General features: G+C 38.5%; 1 protein-coding gene across 1 annotated transcript in view; it reads right to left on the reverse strand.

The window, feature by feature from the left end:
• Nucleotides 1-24,313, reverse strand: part of LOC113118616 (rho GTPase-activating protein 42-like) — a 110,328-nt gene that overhangs the window by 35,427 nt on the left and 50,588 nt on the right. Inside the window, exon 4 of the mRNA XM_026287921.1 lies at nucleotides 9,012-9,083. Within this exon, the coding sequence (XP_026143706.1) occupies nucleotides 9,012-9,083 (72 nt within the window). The remainder of the gene's footprint in view (nucleotides 1-9,011; nucleotides 9,084-24,313) is intronic.

Consider the following 24,313-nt stretch of genomic DNA (forward strand, 5'->3'; position numbering starts at 1 on the left):
AAAAAAATATTTTTTTTTACCAGCAGTAGGTCATGGGGCATGTATGACAAGGTAATCTACTAATAATTCCATAATGTAACAACAGCAATAAATAGAACAAAAGGTAAAATGACTGACTGTCAACACAAAACAGCACATTTCACACATTTGGCATAAACATACTATAACTTTTCTGAAGGACTTTGCAGTTTCATTCATATCGGTAGCAAACTATGGTTCGTAGGTCCACAACCAAGTTTGGAAAACTAACCAAACTCTGGTGACAATGAACATGGGTGTGCAACAAAAGTGTTAGTATTAAAGCATTCCAAACAACATAGGGGAACAGAACTTTGCAAATACATATTTAATATCTCTAGAAATGTGATGCTTCTAAAGGAACAGAATCAATGCAGGGCTACCCATAAGGCACTGAGATGTGCTACCCACTGTGATCCTCTTCTGTTGCTCCAGCAGGGTCTCCGCTGACCAACAGGGCTTTGTTTCAGACTTTCAACAATTTACTGCCGTCCTCTACTGGGATGACCTCACGTGACCTTTGTTCACGGGGGCAGTGTGAACTGCAGCCAGGTTAAAGACCGCTGTGCAACGGATGGGGCTCTGCATGACAGACAGACTTCAGACCCCCCACAGAGTGACAAAAAAGCCAGGCAGACAAACATATGTGCATGAGTGCACACACACACATCCTCACAGAGAATCCTGGAGCCTGCGGAGCCACCTGGCCAGACAGGCTGATGGCACCGATTTTGAGCGATCACTGCCTCAGATGCTGACAGCTCCAAGGGGAAACAACCCAACACCCCCAGGGGTGCACTGGCTCTTACAGCCCAGGCTCTTACTCTTTATTCTGTCTCTCTTCTGCTTTTAGAAGACATTAGCCAATATTCAAATTTGGAACCAAATCTAAACAACTGTGATGGAATGTCCTGCCATTATTTATTACATTCTGATATGAGTTCAGTGAATAAATATGAAAGGATCAACTTACTAAACACCAGAAGAGGAGAGAAGAGAGAGAGGGAAAGGACTGAGACAATATGAGAGGACAGGACAATATGAGTGAAGGAGACAAGAATACAAGATGAGACAAGAAGAAAGGCCGAGACTAGAGAAAATAAGATGATGAGATGAGCTGAAAAAATAAAGATACAATAAAAGAGGAGAGTAGAGGAGATGAGAAAAAAAACAAGATATGAGCAGATGAGAAAAGAAAACAGACAAAACTGAGACATGAGAAGTAGAGAGGAGAGGAGAAAAGAGGAGACATGAAAAGATTGATGAGACAAGATGAAAAGAAAAGAAAAAGAAAAGAAGAAAACAAATTAAGATGATATAAAAAGAAAAGAGGAGAGGAGATGAAAAAGACAATATAAGATCAGAAGGGAAGAGACAAATTGGGACAAGTGGAGAAAAGAGGAGACAAAAAGAGTGATGAGACAAGACAAAAGAAGAGAAAGGAAAATAAGCAAACTGAGATAATAACAGAAATGACAAGAGAAGACGAACAGAGGTGATGAGATGAGAGTAAAACACAGAACAACAGTAAAGTAGATGACGAAAACTAAGAATGTAGGAGAGGAGACAATGCAAGATGAGAGACAATAAAAGAATAGACAAACTAAGACAAGATGAGCAGTGAAAACAAAATGAGATGAAGAGAAGAGAGAAGATGACAAGATTAGGCAGGAGAGGAGGAGATAAGATAAGAAGAGACTAGATAAGATAAGAAGAGACAAAAGGAAAGGACAGAATGAGGAGACAAGACGAGAAGAAGACGAGGTGAAGACGAGAAAGACAAACAACAGAGAAGAGGATTTGATACAAAATGAGCGGATAAGAGAAAAGAAACTGAGCTGAGATGAGAAGTGAAAACGACACGAGACAAGGAGCAGAGAGAAGATGAGAAAAGACGAGATAAGAGACAAGAACAGAGGAGAGGAGACAAACTGAGATAGGATGAGAAAAAAGAAAAGAAAGAAGAGATGAGCCAAACACAAGACAAAGACAGGAAAAGAGTAGAGGACACAACACAAGAAGAGAGAGGAAGAGAAAAGAGCTGAAGTTGGAGAAGAGAAGAGAAATTAGATTAGACAATGTGAGAGAACACGCAAAAATAAAGCTTCCAAAAGGGGGTTTTCACACAGTGATGCCATAAAAGAACCAGTTTTGGTTCCCCAAAGAACCTTTCAGTGAACAGTTCTTAAAATAACCATTTTTTTTTCTTAGTGTGAAGAACATCTTAATAATCTAAAGAACTATTTTCAGCTGTAAAAGACCCTTTTGTGGAAATACAAGGTTCCATGGTTGGTAAAAGTTCTATGTGGAACTATTAATAATATTGATAATAAAGAAACTTTACTTTTAAGACTGAAGAAGAGAGGAAAAGATGAGACAAAATAAAAATAAAATAGATAATATCTAGATATAAATTCATAGATATTAAGAGAAGAATGAGGATGGAGGTAGGTGTTGTTGTCTTAGTCCTGTGCTGCTCTCTAGAGCACTGAGGATCATAATTAGCTGTGACATCCTCAGCATCTTCACACAACACTTCAGTTAAACTCATTAAGGTCTAATCAGTGCTTTGTTACCTGATAAGAGCAGGTGGGACATTACATGTGCCTGAGCAGTCAGCGGAAAACAACTGAAGCTCTACCAGTGTAGTGCAATGCTCTTGAAAAGAGAAAATAAAAAGCAATTTTTTCGGCAAATTGTCACACGGTTAATTGCAAACATAGTCTGGCGATGGTAATTAAGAAGCAGCACTTCGACTTGAGCTATTCTGATGGCACACAAAGCGTGTTCTCACCTTTCTATTACAACATAAAAACCAAAGAAAAACACAAAAACAAACTTGCATAACAGATGCAGCATAATAAATTAGCATAGTATAGAAAAGTTCAATAAATAAAGATATAAAATAGTCATTTAAAATATTTTAAACACACATCATCACTTTGTATACCAGGATCCTTGTGGATTTTATATGCTGACAAAAGTGAATACTAGCGCATTTCTTGTTTTAAAAAAGCGACGCAGAGACAAGAGTACTGTTCTTCCCTCAGCATCTGATCAACTTTAGACATAAAAGCTATTATTTCCTGCCAAGCACATAAGGGGAAAGGTCAACTTCCCACCTCTTATTTTGAAACTATTCTGGAGGCAAGAAGCTCCTTTCACAACTCTTATTCTGATAAAGGTTTGCAGTAATCTTTAAATCTGTCCACTTCACATAGAGAAGACCTATTCAAAAACACATGGTACTGGACTCTGCACCAGACAGGAAGTGCCCTAGATTAGACAGACCTTCAGTGGCGCTGTTCAAATGACCTGGATGCCTCCTTGTCTCTTTAATGGATTATGCAATCACGGAATTTACTGTGATAAGGAGATAAGCAATGTAGATGGTAGAATCCAAAAACATACTGGTTTCCTAAATTCAATATTTAACCAAATAAACTGTTAAAAACTAAAAGACACGTGTCTACAATATCAGTTTCTGAAGTCTGTGAACATGAAGTATAAATGGTGTAATTCTTACTCATGATTACCCAGTTGTTCGCCGCTCACAATGTACTTCTTTCAGTAACGGCATGTTTGCACAATGTTCCGAGTTTCACGGTTACCTTGAATGTCATCAGATATGCGCTCGTCTAGGGAAGTGGGAGTGTGTCGAGACTGACGGTGTGAGTTTTTGTGTAAGTGAGGTCTTGTCTGTGAATTTCTGAGTGGTTAAGGACATAGACGAAGGCTCAGCTCTTTCTTTGAACAGGGTTAGCTCGACCTGCCGGCTGGAAATGTCTCAGAGATACACAGACAACTGAACACTGTACATCCACAATCTCAGCGAGCCGCCTTTTTGTAACTTGTACCTGGTAAAACAGAATTCTAACTGAGAAGGAACTTCACAAATGAAACTGAAAAAACATCTAAATACAGCTATGCATGAAGTGCCACACTGATGCCCTGAGGTGATACACCCTCAAAAATGTTTACGCTAGTTCCTCCGACCAAGTCGTGTCATAAACCTGATCGTACATGTTGATGCATAAAAACATTTTGAACACACACATTTCCACATAATCGACACTTTCTTCACTTCTTCCAAACTGTTTTACATACAAATATGCCTCCATTGTAAGATATCTTACTATATATAGGAACTTTTATATAGAAAAGACACATTTGTGGTCTTCTGTCTGCCAATTTGTCTGCCTAACCACTTAGTCATTCTCATAACGGCATGTTTAATTAGCAAAGTCTCGGTCGGGGCAGATGTTCATTCACCCCCTGCCTTCTGCCACCTGCTCCAGCCACCGCAAGTCCAGAGGTGGCTTCACACGTGCCTCATATTTCCAGCCGTTACTGTGACAGAAAACCACAGACCCGCATCCATCATTACTCCATATTTCTCTGTAGGCCTTGATGATCTAACTTCTGCTGGGCAAGCGAGTGCTTTTTAAAGTTTGTGAGGTGATTTTTAAAGTACATTTTGTGTGATATACTAAATTCTATCAAATACAAACATGGAATTTTGCCATATCAAGCTAAATTAATCAATTTAAATACTTGAGGTATATATTTAGGAAGTTAACAGGGTTGACAGGTTTATGTATTATCTATTTGACTTTACAAGTTTGGTGCTTGAGGTCTTGAAACTAAAAGGTGCTTTTAGAATGAGAATTTAAATGTGATGCTTTGAGGGTTGAAGTAAGGTAACAGGGTTGACAGTTTTAGGTTTTATGAATTTGACTTTGTTTTGTGCGAGAGGTCATGAAAGTAAAAGGAGCTTTTAGAATGAGAATTTAATGTGACGTTTTGATGTTAAAGTAAGGTAACAGGGGTGACAGTCATAGGGTTACATATTTGACTTTGCTTTGTGCGTGATGTCATGAAAGTAAAAGGTACTGTTAGAATTGGAATTTAAATGTGACATTTTGATGGTTAAAGTAAGGTAACAGGGTCGAGAGTCATACAGTAGGTTTTACATATCTGACTTTGTTTTGTGCGTGAGGTCGTGAAAGTAAAAGGTGCTTTTTTAGAATGAGAATTTAAATGTGACGTTTTGAAGGTTAAAGTACGGTAACAGGGTTGACAGTCATAGGGTTACATATTTGGCTTTGATTTGTGCGTGAGGTCATGAAAGTAAAAAGGTACTTTTAGGATGAGAATTTAAATGTGATGTTGTGAGGGTTAAACAAAGGTAACAGGGTTGAACGTTTTATGTTTTATGTACAGTATTTGACTTTAAATGTTTTGTGCTTGAGGTCATGAAAGTAAAGGTGTTTATTAGAGAATTTAAATGTACCACACAAACGTATATGGTAACAGGGTTGCCAAATAATATGTGAACACAACTTTGAAAGATCATAAATATATAGCCAGAACAGTCTAGTTGCACTTAGCTCTAAGCTGCTAAATGTGACTACAGGTAATGAATATGTTAAAATATTCTAAACATCAACACAAATTTCTGTAAAGCAACTTTGAAACAATGTGCATAAAGGGCAATACAAATAAATATTTTTATTCATTTTCATAATTTTGTTTAGTAATCAAAACTAGATATTTGCTAAATAAAGAAAGTAAACACGTGAAAAACTAGGCACAGACAAAAAGAAAATCACACACAAAAAGTATACAATGAAGTTAAAGCATTTTTGTAATAATGTAATGTCTAGAAAATGCCACATAACACATTAGTTGCATTTTTTATTATCAATAAACTATGCAAACCCATTTTCATGGCAAAGGTAAATAAACAAAGTAAAAAAAAAATGCTTACTGTAGTTTTTAGTTCAGTGAAGTAGATAATACTGTTGGCAATAAATGTATCAGCATATGTTAAGTTTGTGGTCCAGTTTGAGCGTGTAGCTTTATTTATAGGTTTTTGAGCTGATATACTGATTTGATGACCTGTTGGGGCCAGTTTTATGAGACGTGGCTCACAGGGAATTACACATGGCAGTCTTAAAACCATTAGCTGAGACCATTAACTCTGTTCAGGGGTAGATTTGTGCCAGTGACATTTGCAGAGGAAGGGAAAAGTGAATAAGACAAATGTGAAAAACAAAACTAAATACCAATAAGTCGTGCATTTGTTAAAAAAATAAAATAAATTCATTGTTACTGAATATGGAGAAGGGCGAACAGTACAGTTCTACAAAACCTGTCCTCGTGTTCCTTTAAAGTTGCCCAGCTTGTGATTTCTGAGCTCTGACGACCCATATGTAATTGCTCTCCCATAGTAAAAACCTTGCGCCTGTGACGTGCCAAGGTGTTCGGCCAACAGGAAATAAATTGTTCGGGCTTTGGGCTTGAGCGGCCCCTTTTATTGGCCACTGACCTCACTCCCGTTAACCAGCTGGAGCTGCAGCAAGGCTGCAATTCCCTAATAAGGGCGTCTATACCTCCCAACCACCCCCTGAACACTAAATTTGAGCAAGACGGAGGTCTGGCAGCCGGCCGATCCTCCACATTCCCATAATCCTTTAGTAAGGCTCCTGACTCCACAGCTAGTGTGTTTATAATAGAGGAGGAAGGTATAAGCTATTAAAAGCAAGTGGCTGAAAAGGAGATAAAAAGTGATAGAAGAGACTTGGGTGATGACTGTGATAAGTGCACTTTCTGCAGAGAGAGGTTGAGGTGAATGTTGTTTAGTTTAAAAAAAAAAAACAGAGTGAGATTTACAACAGTACAATAAAAAGGCATATATAAAATCATGCATATATGTAGATATTCTGAAAACAGCTTTGTGTGTGTGTGTGAGAGATGGGATTTTCTCATTAGCTCTCAAATCTCATTTGCACTACTGTAGAATCAAAGTTGCAGCATCACAGTCGGAAGTGTTTGACTTTATGTGATATTAATCCTGGCACAAAGTATTATTTGCATATATAAAACTGAACATTTGCAGTGAACAATGTGAATTCATGGAACATGGGCAAATATTTTTTATTTTTTTTATTCCTTCCCTAATTATGTACAAACAACAATTTTAGAATGTATATAGGATATACACATTCTACTTACTACACAAATGAAGCCTATTTTCTGGAAGAGAATCAATATTCTACTAAATGTTTCATTTGGTTTTCCATAGAAGAAAATAAAATAATGTGGGGAGGAAAAAAAAAAATGCCAGAATTGTTATTTTTGGGGTAAACTACAGCATAACCTTTAAATACAAGGTTTTATTGAAATGTTTTGTACTGAAAAGCAAGAGAGAGCTTCACAACACCACAGTGGTTGATCTCAATTTACGAGAATCCGCCTCTGCTTGCATTGTGTCGACCCATTCGCTCGAAAGCAGAGAGAATACTGATCCTCTGGTCCTGCAAGTGAACCTCACACAAAGCACGAGCCACACGCACAAACCCTTTTCATGCAAAATAAATCAAAAGTGGCTTTGAGGTAGGAATATAAATCAGGGGGCTTGGGTTATGTACAGATGGCTGAACCTAACACTGGCCCTAAGGAAGACACTCAGCATGTGTGTTCGAGTGTATAGGTATATATTTATTTCGGACTGAGTGTAGTTGTACATATGTGTGATTGAATATGTGTGTGTGAGCTTTCAGACCCCAAGGGGCTCAAACTGCTGGACATTTTGATGTTGCTTATTTGAATGTATAATGGGTTTATCTTACAGCGATGCAGCCAAGTGTGTGTGTGTGTGTGTGTGTGTGTGTGTGTTAGGAGACCTGTTTGTGTTTAGACTGTGGACGAGTTTTGTTTGGACAATGCTCCACCAAAATCTGCCACTATGTTGCTTATGATAAGTATAAATATAAATAATCCTTAAGAGGTGTTTGCTGTTAGCATGGTTTGAATGTATTATTATTAAATGTCTGAAGATAATAATATTTTATCAATGTTTAGCCATTACGAGAGTTTCCTTCATACTACTAACTAAAAAATGCAAATCAATTACCATGTTTGCCGTGCAGCGTAGTATCTTTAAAGTATCTTTGTGTCTAGGCGCATATCAAAGTATTTTTTTTAATATGATTTTACTGTGGTACCACCATAGTGATTTGCAGTACCACACAGTACCTGCATTCAAACATACAATAAAAATGTTCTTTTAAGATGATGGTTCATTCATGCATTAAAACACAACATATCTTGCTTAATCACTATTTTAAAGGCATTGTATTAAAATGATTTTGACTGAACTATACCATAAAAATACCATAGCATATTTGCAGATATTTAGGAAACATGCTAAGTTCACATATTTGTTTCTTCAACAAACAATGCTACAGTCAGTTATTTTGCCAGATGCCAAAACTGGAAGTGACCTGATGGCCTACACAATAGCCTCAATACCTTTCATACCACTTTTGTGAAGTACAGTGAGCATGCCATGGTATAATGATGGTATTCCATATCTCTCAATATATACACTGCCAAAGAAATGAATAATTGTTACTTCACATAATAACACAGTACTAGCCAAAAGTATATTGTTGAACTAAACTCCTTTTTTGGTTGTATGAATAGCTAACAACATTCATAAAACATTACCATCATCAGGTATTTAATATATGCATCAAATCATGCTAACAGTGAACACATTATAAGGAATCATTTAAGTCATATACTGTATACACAGTAGTAAAAGAGTTTTTTATGTACACCTACATAATAAATTGTTGCCATATTTACTTGGTATTCTGATACTTAAAATAATAAATGGCAGGGCAAACATGCGCTTTAAGGTACTTTTTAGGTGTTATACATTCATAAAACATACTGTCTTCAGGTATTATTTATATCCTTCAAAACATGCTACAGCAGAAACCTTATAAAGAATAATTTAAATCATAAATAACCCAGTAGCAGATTTTAGCAGAAGATATTACAAACAAGATTTGTCCTGTCTAAACGCAAACGCAAACACACACACACACACACACACACACGCATATTTTAGCCTCGTTGGTACCTAGACCAAATACCAGTGTATTTTTGGTTATTGTCTAAAGTGATATGGGATGACTTACCTTGGCTGCTCCGATCTGCTCTTTCCGGAATCTCTCCAAGGGTGTGATCAGAACATCATCAGCATTCTGTATCTGCAAACAGTAAAGCACAGAACGTATTTCATAAGAAAACAGTCGTCATTAAACTATATTAACTTCTGTGAAGTTCACAGCTTGACTTAAAGTTAGAAGGCACATGAAACATTAACGCCAAAAGCTGAGAGTTTTAACAAGCTCACTATTATGAGCAAATTTGTGGTGCGAGTTTACATTTCTGCTTGTGAGAACATTCACACCAACACTTCGGGAGAGCAGTAATGATTAGTGTGGTAAGACTTCATTCATCAGTATTCATTTAATGAGAACTCCAGAGCGCACCGCCGCAGTGCTGTACACTCCACGGCTATTAAAATGAGGAAAATTAGCAATAATATGAACACTGTGAATCGGCGCAAATGGCTTTTTGTTTTAAACAGGCCATGAAACACACCAACGTTGTCAGAGCCGAGAGAAATATGGCCCTCATCAAGCGAAGTTTTACATCCACAGATACAGTAGGCATGCATTTAAAATCTGAAAAATGTCTCTAGATCTCTATATCATGCGCTCTGAAAGCTCCTCTCAGCACACTGACAAAGATAGCAGGAGATCCTAGGGTGTTCTAGGTGTTTGCTAGGCAGCTGTATAATAAATACAGATAATGCTTAAGGTAACCTAAACTAAAATAAACATTCCCTGACACAGTTTACACAGGTCTCACAAAAGGCATCAATTGTGCATGTGTCATAAGCAGAACATTTCTGAAAGCCAGAAGCAGCTTTAAGTGTACAGAACCTTAAACTGCATGCATGCATTTTAAGATGTTTCATGTGGTGCCCAAGAACAACTGAGAGGAGGATCCTAATTCTTTAAAGGTCAACGGTGCCTCTGCACACGGTTGATGAATTATGTCTATGATTGGTTTCCTGTAGTGCTCTTTGTTGCCCAGCTGAATCAGCCTACTTCTGAGCATGCTGTTCATTCCTACAGGGCTGTCGTGGAGGGGGTGGAGAGTGCTGTCCATGATGCTGTCCAGCAGCCAGGACATCATTCTCCTCTCCTCTACAACCTCCAGATGCTTCTGTTCCTCTCCAGTGAAAAAGTCTGCTTTCTTGATGAGCTTGTACATCTCCAGCATTACTCCCAGAGCCCCAGCTCACTACAGTGTAGAACAAGACAGTCACATCAACCGACTGAAAGAACACGTGCAGCTACACACACCTCAGAAAAAACCTGAGATTTCATTGCTCTGGCCCTTTTTTAAATAGATGAAGTGTTTCAGTGTGGTTTGTCCAGTCTGCTGTCAATGTGAACCCCAAGGTTTCAAACCAGGGATATGATATATGTCTTTTTAATGCTAATTAAATACCACTCACACAATTCTCCTTCAAGTACATTTCTGCAGAACGCTGCAACTGCCATTGAGATGAACCGGAATGCTAACAGATATATCTCTCTTCAAGTATTTTAAACCTCCTTGCCCAAAACATGCCAACATTCCAGGTCAGGATGCACATCTGCGTATGTGGAGCAGACCTGAGGTGGCGGTGTGACATGACGCCTCGCTTTGATTAACAGAGTTATTCCGTGCCGTGAGGGTGTGTGATAAAGCTATAACACAGGACATAATACCTGGTCTAATTTTAGAGAGACCTTTCTCCTCCACCCTCTCTGGAGAGCGTCTCTCTCAGCCCATAAATCAAAAAGAATTGTTTTCATTGTCTCTAAAAGCCCCTGAAACACACGGTCACCCTCACCTTTGCCTGACAAAGGCACACACACCTCATCTACATCCGAGCGCTCTGTGATTAGCCGCAAACCCTGCACGGCTTTCTATCAGTTTCTCATTTCAGTCCTTTGTTTTGTTTCAATTTCGGGAGCACTGCTTCATTGGTATTCAAAAACGGCCCCCCTGAGCCTTGAATGGAGAATTTTGAAAGCGTAACTTTATCAAAGGAATTACTGGTTAGATTAATATTCCGACACGAGAGAGGAACCGCGATGCGAGCATCATCCCTACGGCTAGTGGAGGCGATAAATGCTAAATGCGGCTAACTGGAAAGTAACTCAATAAATACTCCAATTTCCAGCTCATTCCTTGATTATTATTTTATGACCAATGAATAAAGCATGTGTATTCGAAACTCTGAACAATCCGTAAGGCACAAACAGGTCCATGTACATGTGTATCTTCCCTTAGAGCTGAAAGGGATCCGATCTATATGATTTTAAAGCATGAGTTGAATTGACACCTTGGCTGCACTTCATTAGCCGTTTGGAGTGGAAAGTCCTCACGGCTGATTTCATACCATTTTAACTTCCCTGGCTGTAGAGCAAAACATCCTGCGCTGCAGTGCTCAGACACTGTGACTAATCTGAATCTGAATGACTTGATATCAACAGTGAAGGTTTTCATTGCAGTTTCTTCCTCTGTGGATGTGGAGGCAGTTCTCAGGACACTTGACCTTTGGAATTAATTTTCGGGATGAGCTGCCGTAATCATCCTTATCTGGAATGGCCATCCTTTGAAGTCTCACCTGTAGGGATAACATGTCACCGGAGACACACCAGGGACATCAAAAAAGGCTTAAATCCGAAAACCAATTGCTTTATCATGCGGCAAGTTTGTGGAAAACATACATGCAAAAAGCTGGAGTGAATTGATTTTACATTTTGCTCCTTGGAACTGTTTAACACCCCAAGAGACGTCATGCCCGAGGCCTAAATACAATGCTAAAAGATTAGAATGTAGGATGATGGGAAAAGCGCGCGCACACACACACACACACACACAAAATAATCTAAAGGAAACCAGTGTGTCTCTGAATAAATATAGATACTATATGGCTTTATGTCATATTATTGTGAGTAGTATGGTTAAAATAAATGTATGTTCAAAAAAAAGAAAAGAAAAAATGGTTGAACTTTATTTTACAGTACATGTACTAACATGTACTTATAGTGTACTTACAGTGTATTTATCTAAGAAAGTTCTGGTAACACAAGGTAACTACATGGGGTAGGTTTAGGTTTAGGGGTAGGTTCAGGGTTAGTACCTAGTTATTACATAGTTATTGTAATTACTATAATAAGTACATAGTATGTACATGAGGAACAGGACTGTAAAATAAAGTGCTACCGAAAAAAAATATAAAACGCTGAGAAATATATGTTGTTGTTAGCAAACACAACATTTACTTAATCATATGATAACAGACTCATCAACTCTTTCAAGTTACTCATAAAAACTTTTCATAAGAGATCAAAGCAAATGCCTGCGAGGAACAAAAGCATCGCGGGCATCTGAGAACAGTCGGCAGTGATCTATATGCGACTCTAATTGGCGTCAGTGAGGTAGACTGCAAAAATGTGCTTTGAGCTGAAAACCGAATGTCTGCTGAATTCATTATGATGCCGTTCGTTCAACAGATTTCACGGCACGCATGCCACCGATAAACCTAAAAAAGAAGAATAGATCCATTTCAGCTCTACAGTGTTACCCGTAAGGCATTTCACCAGCAAGGTACATCTAATTTCTATGATGAACTTGTATTGATATTTCAAGACAACATTTTCTGAATTAAGACATCAGTTTAGTTGTACTTATGCTATGCGCGCTCTCAGCGAGACACAAATCTCACCGACCCGTGTTGATACAGCCTTCCAGCTTCCTTGAACAAACCCTCACATCTTTCACACGCTGGTTAAACGCTCATTTAAGGTAATGCAAGATGCATCCAAACTTCTCATTGGTAGCGGTGTAAGGCGAAGAATGACCTGTTTGCCCAAAACAGGCAGATGTTAAAATAGAGAACTGTGGCTGTTCGCTTCACTTTGGTCAAAGGGGGATAAAGCACTTTTCAACATTGCACTCAATTCCTGATGGAGCTTTTACTTATTCTAGGAAATATGGCAGACTGTGTTAGGTAAAACTGGTTAACTAAAAAAGTTTGGAATAATTATGATTTTTTCATGTTCTAAGAAGATTCTTGTGCTCGCCAAGGTTGCATTAATTTAATCAAAAATACAGTAAAAACTATTTTAAAAGATGTTTTCTAGTCCAATAGGTTTTAAAATAGAAATCCTGATATATAGAAATTTTCAGCATCATTACTCCAGTCTTCAGTGTCACATAATCCTTTAGAAATCATTCTAATATGCAAAAAAAGTGTAAAGACTTCACCCATAAAGCTGTGTTCTCGCCGTTTATTTTATTTAGCTGTGAGAGGCATGTGGTGTCTTTTCTTCTTCAGACACATTTGTCTTAGTTACAGTAAACTCAAATAAACCTCACTGCTGTCTGGTTCTAGTGTTGGGGCAGTGATATCGTCTCGGGTCCGGGAGTCACAGTAGAGTACAGTCCATGTGTCTCAGCATAAATGCCCACTTGAGTCCCATTAACAAACTCTGTAAACCTTGGAAACAATCACTGCTTTTCTCTCTGTCTACCCTCTCTGTCTTCACAACGCAATCACAGTGAGGACAACAAGAGCACTAGGAGACTGGACAACTCACCGAATCTAGCCTAAACCAGGTCATGGTTTGCATGAAATTCGAATAGCACTTACCTGGAATTTTACTGGTTGATTTTTTTAATGTTTTTTTTTTTTTTTTTTTTTTTTTTTTTGCTAACAAACCTGCATTTATTTAATCAAAAATACAGTAAAAACAGTAAGACTGTGAACTATTATTAGAATTTTAAGTAACTGATTTCTATTTTTTAATATTTTAACCAAACTATTTTTATTTGATGATTAGAAAGTAAAAAAGAACAGCATTTATTTAAAATATGAATCTTACAATAATATATATATAGTTTTATAGAAGCACAATAATATTACAAACATTAGCAGCAAAAAACAGTTTTCAACATCAATAATAATAAGAACTGTTTTTTGAGTGACAAATCAGCATATAATAATTATTTCTGAAGGATGATGTGACATTGAAGACTGGAATAATGATGGTGAAAATCCAGCTTTACAATTTCAGAAATATATTACATTTAAAAAAAAATATTTTAGATATTAAAAACGAAAAAATAATTTTCAATTGTCATAATATTTCACAATATTGCTTACTGTATTTATAAAATAAAAGCAGCCTCAGTCTGCGTAAGATACAAAAACATGCCGATTCAAAAGTTGAGATTCAGTTAATGCACTTGATGAAAATAAGATCCTAATAGATAGATAGAAAGATAGACAGACAGATAGATAGATGTTACTAAAAATACTCTTTATTTTCTTTAGATCATGAATTGAAATATGGCACCTTTTCATCAGATTTACTCCAGCTCAGTTTTAGCACTTGGCTGCACTCACTGGAACTCAGATGAACTTCCATATAGCTGCACGTCAAACCTAAGCTCATGAAAAGAGTGCCTTTGAATGCAAATCGCGTCAAATTGAAGCTTAATATGAGAGTGTAATAAGCTGTGAGTGGTTTAGGGCAGAATGTAAGCATAAACTCAAGATTACATGAATGAACACAACTGAGGGCTTGTCTTCCTAATAGCCTTAATGTAAGACAGGATGTAAAAGCGTGCTTTGAGCCGTCTAAAACACAAAACAAGCTAAGAGGAACAGTGTCAAGCAAGTGAGGAAATTACTAAACAGGGTGCAGGCTGAAGATAACCACACCTGGCTAGACTGACAAAAAAAAGGGAACCGAATTTCACTGCTTTCACAACATTATCGGCTCCGAGGACAGATTTGTTCTGGAACGGCATCAAGAGGATTTCCCTAAAGGAGATGATCACCTTTAAAATAGCACCACAACATCAGGCCCCTGGCCTCTGAATGCCATCAGAACTCAGCGGCCTTGAACAATCTCCAACCATGCAGAGCACAAAACGCTTTCTCTCTCTTTCACACACACAGGCTTTCCATCTCTCTTTCTGCTGAGAAGGCTTGCTGTCTCACACCGGGGGGAATTAAACCAGACTTCTCTTTAAAACGGTGGAATTTGATAAGTCTGTGCTCCACAATAACACACTTGGGTGGCTGACGCACACACACACACACACACACACACACACACACACACATGGATACCGATTTTTTCTGTGGCTTTGAGCCAAGCAAACCATCATGACGGCAATAAAACCTTCATGCTGGTCTAGCACCAATAACCCAACTTCACCATTCCAAAAAACGGCCTTGAATTCGTACTGGCACCAAATATATATATTTCTGTTAATAAACTACTAAAACAGAAAGTGACACTAATTTGATGCACATGTATCTGTGAGGCATTGAGCGAAAGCAGCTTCTTATCGTTCGGTGTCTTTTCTATTTTGGGTTGTTGATTGACTCCAGATGTGACTAGGGGACGTGGGGGGTTGGTGGGCTGAGGATTTTGTTTCAAGTTCTCGTCCGTGAAAGCACACGCTTGCAACTCCGCCAAGGAAATGTGATCTGGAATGTTGGGTTTGCTTTGAGTTTATTTGTGAATTCCTTCAACCATCCGTTCATTCTAGATTTTATTCATATCATGTTGTAAAATAATTTGGGAGTGGTGTTACAGTGATACAACAGTGCTAGTGGTTGCCAGGGTGTTACTATGCATTTGCCAAATTGTTCTAAACGGTTAGGCATGTTGATATGGGGTTGCTATGATGTTTTGGTGGGATGTGAGTGCATGCATGCTTTTTTGTATGATAGGGTTTTCTAGCTGGACAGTTGCGAGGGTGTTCTGGATGGTTACAAAAGACCATTGCAATGTTCCTTTTTGTTAGTTTCGGCACTCCAGTGTACTTATGTTTTTTACTCGTGTCTGACCTCGATGAACTGAATGATGAAATTAACCTCAAAAGATGTACACGTCAAAGAAGGTGGAACTCCAGAGCTCACCGTAGATTATCGTGCTATAGAATGTTCTGGGTGGCTGCCATGATGTTGTAAGGTGGTTTCAAGGAAGTTCCCTAAAAGCTTCATTAGATATGGTTGCAAGTTCTATTGAACTCTGTTGGTGATGAAGGAACTTGCGGCCATAGCTGCTTTTGGGAAGCACACTCTTGGGTGGTTGTTAAGACATTGCTAGTTTGGTCTAGGTGGTTATTAAAATGTTTGTAGGTGGTTGATATGGCACTGGCAGGTGGTTTCTAAGGGTTTCAGGGGCCAGCTGCATAAACATAGCCATTATGTTAAGACTGTGTCTTAAAAACTAGTTTGTCCTACTAGCTGTTAGTCAGGAGGTAATCAGTTTTACTTTTCAGATTCAAATTAGACAAATCTACCTTTTTCTAACTGAATTAAAAAAGTTACAACCAGTATTGAATAATAAAAAAGACGACTACATTTTTTAGACTAGTCTAAGCTGTTTATGTATCTGGCACCTGGGTGGTTGATTAAATTTTGCTAGATACTGCCGCTGCTATGCTGTTCTGGGGTGTGCGTTTCCCAAAAGCATTGTTAGCTAATTATGGTCATTAGTTCCACTGAACCTTCATTCCATTCTAACTCTAGCACTCTATTCTGATTCTATTTTATATATTTGTTGACTTGACCCTCTAACACTTGAACTCTCGATTAATTTTCTAACTGCTTGTTTTCTTTAAAAAAGGCCTCTAACACTAGCTTTCACTTTGGCCTCAATTACGGAGATGCACTTTCCTATTGTATGTATGGTGCAGAGGTGAAAAAGAGAGGTCAAAAGAGGGTAAAGCTGGTGAGCTGTTCTGAACCACTGTAACAAACTATGATTTGGCCAGATTTAGTTTGAAATTACATAACACTTCATTGGTTTCACTTGGAGTTTTTTGGGGCCTTATGGATTTTCTGGCCCCTAATTCAATGTAAATAATGATTATACTTCGGGCAGTGATGATTGTGTGCTTAGAGAGCTGTCTTTATGTATTTGTGCATGTCAGAGTTGCAGACCTTTGATAAAGATAGGATTTGTTGAATTGAAGACTGACAGCTTAAAATCTGAAATGGCATTAAGCATTTTGTTCTCCACAAGATGGAAATACTAATGAAGACATGGACAGATCACAATTAATTTCTAATTGGCATATGTCAGTAGGTCAGCATTACTGACAGCATCACAAGGGCCTGACATCAATAACATTCGACTGATGAGAACTGCCGTTTTCATGTATATACGGCTGACTAGGATTCAGTCTGAGAGCGGAGCGCTCTCTGTTCCATGACTGATTGGGCTCAGGAGATCAAGAGCACACTAGCAACTCTACCATGGAAAATATTTGGAAAATCTCCTTCCTCCATTGCTCATATTCCTCTGTTCAAAAATTTATGACAAAAGGTGTTGCTAGATGGAGAAATGAGAGCGCTTGAAATCTCCTTTCCTTCCAGGTTGAGCTTTAAATCACAAAAATATCCTCTAAAAAGCGCACAGCAGCCATTGCGTCCTATTAAAAAGGCTGTCTTGCAGGCCAAGGTGATGAAACACCAAGCTGCAGACAACACAAAAAAGAATGTGAATAAACTGAATAAAGTGGAAAGTTTCATTGTCTTCTAGTTACATTCCATGTGGTTTCTCATTAACCACGACTGGCCCTGGATTACGGGATGTCTTATTAAGCGGTGAGCAAAGTCAATCGGTGAAAACAAAGAATGGACAGGAGCAGTGAGCCGCGCAATGTAAACAAAGATAATGGCTCCGTTTCAACCCTAGCCTGGCTGTCTACGCCTACGTACAGCTGCCTTCAACATTAGCAGCCTAGCTGAAATGTAACCTCAAAAAGATTTGCAATGCTCAACCTAGGCAGCAACTCGCTATTTTTTTAGTGCAAAATAAGATTATAATAGATGTTTAAACAAGAAATCTAAAATATATATTCAATATTAAGTATACAAACTTCAAAACATATCCTGCAGCGCATATTTGTTTTTGCAGGGTCCGAAATCATTTCATATGCTTTTGTGTGACTGTACCTTTAAACCTCACCATTTGATCTCCATTTAACCTCACTGCTGTCTGGGATAGAGATAATAAAGATATCTCATTTGAGATATTTTCTGTCCTTCGGCCTAACTCCCAGACTAAATCTTCTGAGTTTCTTCTTTGCAAAGAGTGTCTTTGGAGCAAACTATGCGCAAAAACTGCTAAAAGGAGATTAGACGTTTAAGATGAAGGAGAGGAAAATGAAATCAAATCCACTGAGGCTGCTATCCTTAAAAGTGTTTTGTTCTCAATAAAACTAATGTGTCTGAATGTATGGGACCACACTAATGAGTTTATTCCAGCCATAAATCCATAAGTTATGCATTTAGGATTAAAGTAATAAAATGTATATTTTAAAGGTCCTTTTTTATGATATTCACCCTATTACTCACTGTCTGAAATGATACAGACTTTGCTTTTTCCCACATATATGGAGATCAGAGAGCAGGGGTTGCAGTATACGAATGAACCTTGGGGCGTCATTCGAGACAGAGAAGCACTTCTGGAAAAACAACAACATAGGTCACGAAAACAAACCATTAGTCATTTTATCAAACTTCCTTTATCTTCTGATTTCAAACATTTCACAGGAACCAAATATTAATGCTCCCAGTTGGGATCACTTACAAACACACACAAGCCATAGTGAGCTTCCATGCTGTCTACCAAGGCAACATCCTAACTGTTATCTAACATCAGATTAGAACTGATATCAAAGCTTGATGTTAGCATGTTGCCAAGCTAACAACACAATATTCTAGTTAGCTCTAAATAGTCCATTTTAAATTGGATTGCGCTATTATCAGAGTTTACATTGGCACTGAAAGAAAGTAAAATTATAATCTCCAAGGACATTTTTCATCCTGATGTATTCTGGGATTGCCTTTCCTTCCCCCTCATAACAACATCTCTTCTCTGGTGATGTGGGCACCGGGCTGGGCAACATGATTGAAATTTTTAAAAACTCCAGAAACTTTTCACATAAGATCATTCCAATTAGCAAATCACAATTCAATGATCCAATCAATTCCCAGTAGACAAAATCAACTTTTTTTGTTCCAAACTCAGTTTTACTCTGTCATTTCAATTGGAATTCATGTGATTGGGAATTTCACTTGAGGACAAAAGATTTCCTCATGCAGATTTTGCAATGTTTCAAGATTTCTAGCAGGTTATGTGGATAGGCTGCACTCAGAAAGCTGCTTGGTTTGAAAGTGATTTCTGTCTGAGCTGTGCTTCCTACATCAATATACTATTGACAGTAAGTAATGAACCATTTTAGCTGCATGGATAAAGAAGATCTGTAAAGTTGCAAAGAATAAATTCTCAAATTCTCATATTTTTTGTAAAATTCTTTATATATGATGCTTGGAGCTGATCCATGCTAGTCGCTGAGAAAATACATCAACTTTGCACTGCTGATTGCCGGATCGGCTTTCACCGTGGACAAAGTGGAGTCCAGCCCGGGGTCATCACATATGGTTGCCGCAAGCCTGCTGGCCAGTCCTGCATAGAATCCGCCGGCCATGCTGTTCTCAAGCCTGCCTGCCTCTGTTCATTCAAGCTCACTCAAGGCCACAGCTCACTAGGGATGGGTATCGTTAAGGTTTTAACGGTATTACTACTCTTACCGATACTGCTTAACGGTCCGGTACTTTAACGGTATTCTTATCGGTACTTTGTGTTGTGTTAGGCAGTTGAAAACTTTGCATTTCTCTGTCTGCACATAATGCACTTTTGAAAGATGCTTTGACAGATTGCTTGTGTTTCCGCCCCTTAGATGCAAAAATTTTGTTACACTTATGACAACCAGCGTTGTCTGCATCAACTAGTATAACCACACTTTGGAACGTTTTGCTGTCTCCGCCATAATCACTCTTTGTATTAAGCCGGAGTTTTCATACTGTAAGGGGCCGTTCACATATCACGTCTAAAAACACGTGGAAAACGCTAGGCATGCCGCTTTCTGATTTCCCCAAAGCCTTCAGGCACTTGTGCTCCTGAGGAGTCTGCCGTTGCTAAGCAACTATGACCTGCTCTCTCCATGAAGATGCGGAAATTTCAGCAATGGATAAATGGATTTGCAGCACTAAAAACTGCTTAGTAGCTCTGCTACTAAATTTATTTAAAATACACATACAGCTATTATCAGCGGTTCCTTCATCTTGGCTGAGCTTTCAATGCTGTTACGGAAAAGGTGAGGAAGCTACATGACCCGCGGTGTGCTTGCGGCATTCTGAAAAGTTGAGATGTTTTTAACTCGATGCAGTGCGGACGCGCTTGGAAAAAACGAGCTTGTCGTACTGTGTGCGCGTCGCAACCACGTCACTTTCATTATGAGCGCGCATACCGCGCGCCTACATTTGAAATAATGAACTTGAGCGTGCAAAAGACGTGATATGTGAACGGCCCCTTATGCGTGTGTGTGCACCGCGCTCGTTCTTGTTTTGTGTGTGTGACTGACAGACAGCTTCCGCGGCGTGCATGAGAGATCTCGCAGATCTCACAGACAAATATGTCTTAATATGATCGCACATTAGAAATGTTTGGTGAGATAAAATGAGCACAATAAGATTATTAAGCAAAAATACATAGTACATTATTTTTTTTCCCTTCAGTACCGAAAGCAGAACCGATAGCATCAGATCTTACTGATACTACAGTCTTTCATAATTTAGCCCCGGGGCCAGTTTAATAACGGGTTTCTGTATTCAGAAGGCGGGGCATAGAAGAGAAACAATAATGTACAGTATGTGAAAAAGAATGTGTTTTTTTAACCTTAAATGCATAAATCCATTTCATTACACCAAATACACCAAAAATGTTTATTTTTAACAGCATCATATGACCCCTTTAAAGGAACACTCCGACTTTTTGGGACTTTAGCTTATTCACAGTATCCCCCAGAGTTAGATAAGTCCATACATACCTTTTTCATTTCTGTGCGTTCTGTAAGTGTTATTTGACGCACCCACCGTTAGCCTAGCTTAGCACAAAGACTGGATGTAAATGGATACTGTAAGCATAGTAATGCCAATAAGTGACAAAATAATGCAAACATTTTCCTATTTACATGTTGTGATCTGTATAGTCACAGCGTGTACAAATAACAAGGCTATATGAGACAGAGACCATTTTCAATCGTATAAATACTGGGAACTATATTCTCACCAGGCTTAGGAGCACAGCTAACGTTACTTGGGCGGAGTGGCTACTTGGGCGGAGTGATTAGCGCAGCACACGAGACGCACCATGGTGAGGAGAAGAGTGTTCGCTCAGAGTTGGAGTAATAGAGTCAGCAATTACTAGATAGTAAATTTATAGTGTACAATCATGGGTGTTTGCTGTATTGTAAATAGCTGCGACAATAAACAGGAGAGACCAGGTAATACTATGATGTTTCATAGAATTCCAACCCAAAACGCTGACCTGATGAATCAATGGCTACTTGCTCTGGAAATAGATCCAAACACACCTGTAAACACCATCACAATGTATTTCGTTTGCTCTGAACATTTTACTGTAGACGACTATTTTGGAAAAAATGCAAGTTGCCTCACGGACCATGAAACGTGTGCTAAAGTATACAGCCATCATATCGATAATAAAGACAGGACAAATTGGATCACCTGTTGCTGCGGTAAGTGTTCCGTTATGTTTTGAGATGACTAACATTAGCCATACTGTAACAGTGCCATGCTAATGTAATATAACCTTAGTAGTGACACTATTACGTGAATGGGGCTCCGTGTATCCTCTTATTGTTATTATTGTGTTGTCATGAAAACACTGCTCATGATCAAAATCACTTACTTGGTGGACAGATGACCATAATGTTCACTCGGCATGGGGCGTTTCTTCCAGTTGATCTTGTCACAATGGGAAAAAAAAGACAACTGCCGGGTGTATTAGGGCAGAGAAATCTTCCGTGGTAGTGACGCAAATATTTTGATTGCCATCAAGCCTTGACATTGATGGCAATTCCCGGTCCCATTCATTACAACAAAGGCATTCGGTTTCTGTCGGCATAGGTTGGCTTGTTCCACATTTACAGCACCAGTCTGTGTTCGTTCTGATTCTCCCTTTGACATCTTGTCTTACAGCTTCCAAAGTTTGTAACTCCTCGTCTGTGTATTCTGGCTCAAAACTATATGGTTCTGGATCTTGGTTTGATACACAGTAAAATTCCTCTGACTCTGACAATTCCTCAAAGTCAGCCATGATCACGAGTCACGTCTAGTTAGTCACTTGTTTTGTTTACGGAACCATCAACAGGGCGTCTCGTGTGCTGCGCTAATCACTCCGCCCAAGTATCCACTCCGCCCAAGTAAGGTTAGCTGTGCTCCTACGCCTAGTGAGAATATAGTTCCCAGTATTTATACGATTAAAAATGGTCTCTGTCTCATATAGCCTTGTTATTTGTACACGCTGTGACTATAAAGATCACAACATGTAAATAGGAAAATGTTTGCATTATTTTGTCACTTATTTGGGATTACTATGCTAACAGTATCCATTTACATCCAGTCTTTGTGCTAGGCTAGGCTAGCGGGGGCCCGACTGAGACTCTACATAGCAAATCTGTACAATGGCTCCAGAATCGCTAGCGATATGCCACAGGTAAGAAAATATATAATGAAAGGTTTGACTAATTAAAAAAAACGTATGGCCTGATTTTGTATTTGTCTGAAACCAAATGTTGCTACAGACTGCATGCATCCCTGATGTATTATTCTTGCCATTTAGTTAGGTAGTTTAAAGGTTTAAATGAGCAGCTGGTAACTGTGTGATAATCACACACATCATTAAAGCACCATTTAAGTGAGCTATTAAGCATTTTGGATTATTCTCACGTCTTTGTGGGCAGGTTTTAAGGACATTTGTCTAAATGAGGCTGCATATTGCTGGAAGCGTTTGCTGTTTTAACATTTGATTTAACAGGAAGGACAATAATGACGCAAAGAGAAGAAGGCCCTAGGGCTGCCCACACCGATGACTTCATGCAAACTACTGAACCTTTGGTGTCAATCTACTGCGTAAGAGTTCATATTCCCAGAAATGTACATCATATTACTGGAACTGTACATGATATCCGCCGGATGTCACTGAAAATCGTGACGAGTGACCACACACGTCAAACATGTTTACCGTACCGTCTCTTCTGCTCTGAGACACACACACTCCCACAGAAGCCATACACAATGTTCGACCAAGTCTAGCGTGCCACGTGGTTATGGTTTGTGGCTGGTTTTACCATGATCCTTGCCATGATCTACACTGAAAAACTGTTGCAAGAACAATTTGCACTCAGAAATTGCTAGTACAGTAAATTAATCAAATAATTACAAATAAATAGGAAGTAGCACAATGAACTGAAGGTGAAATTCTGAAGTAGAAAGACTGAAATAGTGTTTTTCTTAAAAAAACGTGACAGTAATCTTCAAAGTGTTCTTGTCTACTTTAGTACGCTGATTAAAATTACACAGCTCTAGGGCCACTTCATTCTGTTTAATCCCTCTTGTATAATGACCAACTGTATAACTGACTGTTTGATTTCCCGTACTGACCTGTTTTTACTTAAAATAGCATTTTTTATTTGGTAAAGTAGCTGTCAAAGAAAGATAACGCACAGTTAACTGGTCATTACCACAAAATAAACCCCAACAGGGTGATTAAACATTATTTATCTGAGCGATTCATTCTTGCTCCGTCTTGCTGTTTTACCAATCAGAGGGGAAAAAACAGGCTTTGTTTGTTTACTTGCTTTCTCATTATCAGCTCAGCTAATCTTGAGGATTTTATGGGCTGCTAATTTGAAAACGAAAACAACAACCACAATACTTTCCTCAAACCTCAATATTAGCAAGGCACAACAACAGTGCTTTTTTGTTAGGGATAGTCCCCTAAAAAGCATCGTGGTACCATAGTGCAGTACCTAATAATCAGATGATCATGGTATGGTATGTTGATATGCAGTGGCCTCAAAATCTATTTGAATACTTAAGTTACAATTGTGGAATTTTGTTTGCTTTGAATTCTAACAAAATATCAAGTGGCTTTTACTTACAAATTCTTCATATTTAATGTATTTATTATCATTACTGATAATACGGTACTGCATAATTACCAAATTCATGTATCATGGCCATCCAAAGTACTTACAAGAATACCATGGTAGTACATATTCTGAATAAAGTATGTTTACTAGAGAGAGAGAGAGAAAAAAATCATGGTATTGCTGTAGTATTTGTCTAAAACAACGCAAATCCTGGTGCTTTGTCTTAGGTTTAATGGCATTGGAATTTCAATGGTACAGTACCTAGCCAAGAAAGCAATGATGGCGTGGTAAACAATGTTGTACTGCTGTGGTATCG

The sequence above is a fragment of the Carassius auratus genome, chromosome 18 (assembly GCF_003368295.1).
Source record: "Carassius auratus strain Wakin chromosome 18, ASM336829v1, whole genome shotgun sequence".
Classification (NCBI taxonomy): domain Eukaryota; kingdom Metazoa; phylum Chordata; class Actinopteri; order Cypriniformes; family Cyprinidae; genus Carassius; species Carassius auratus.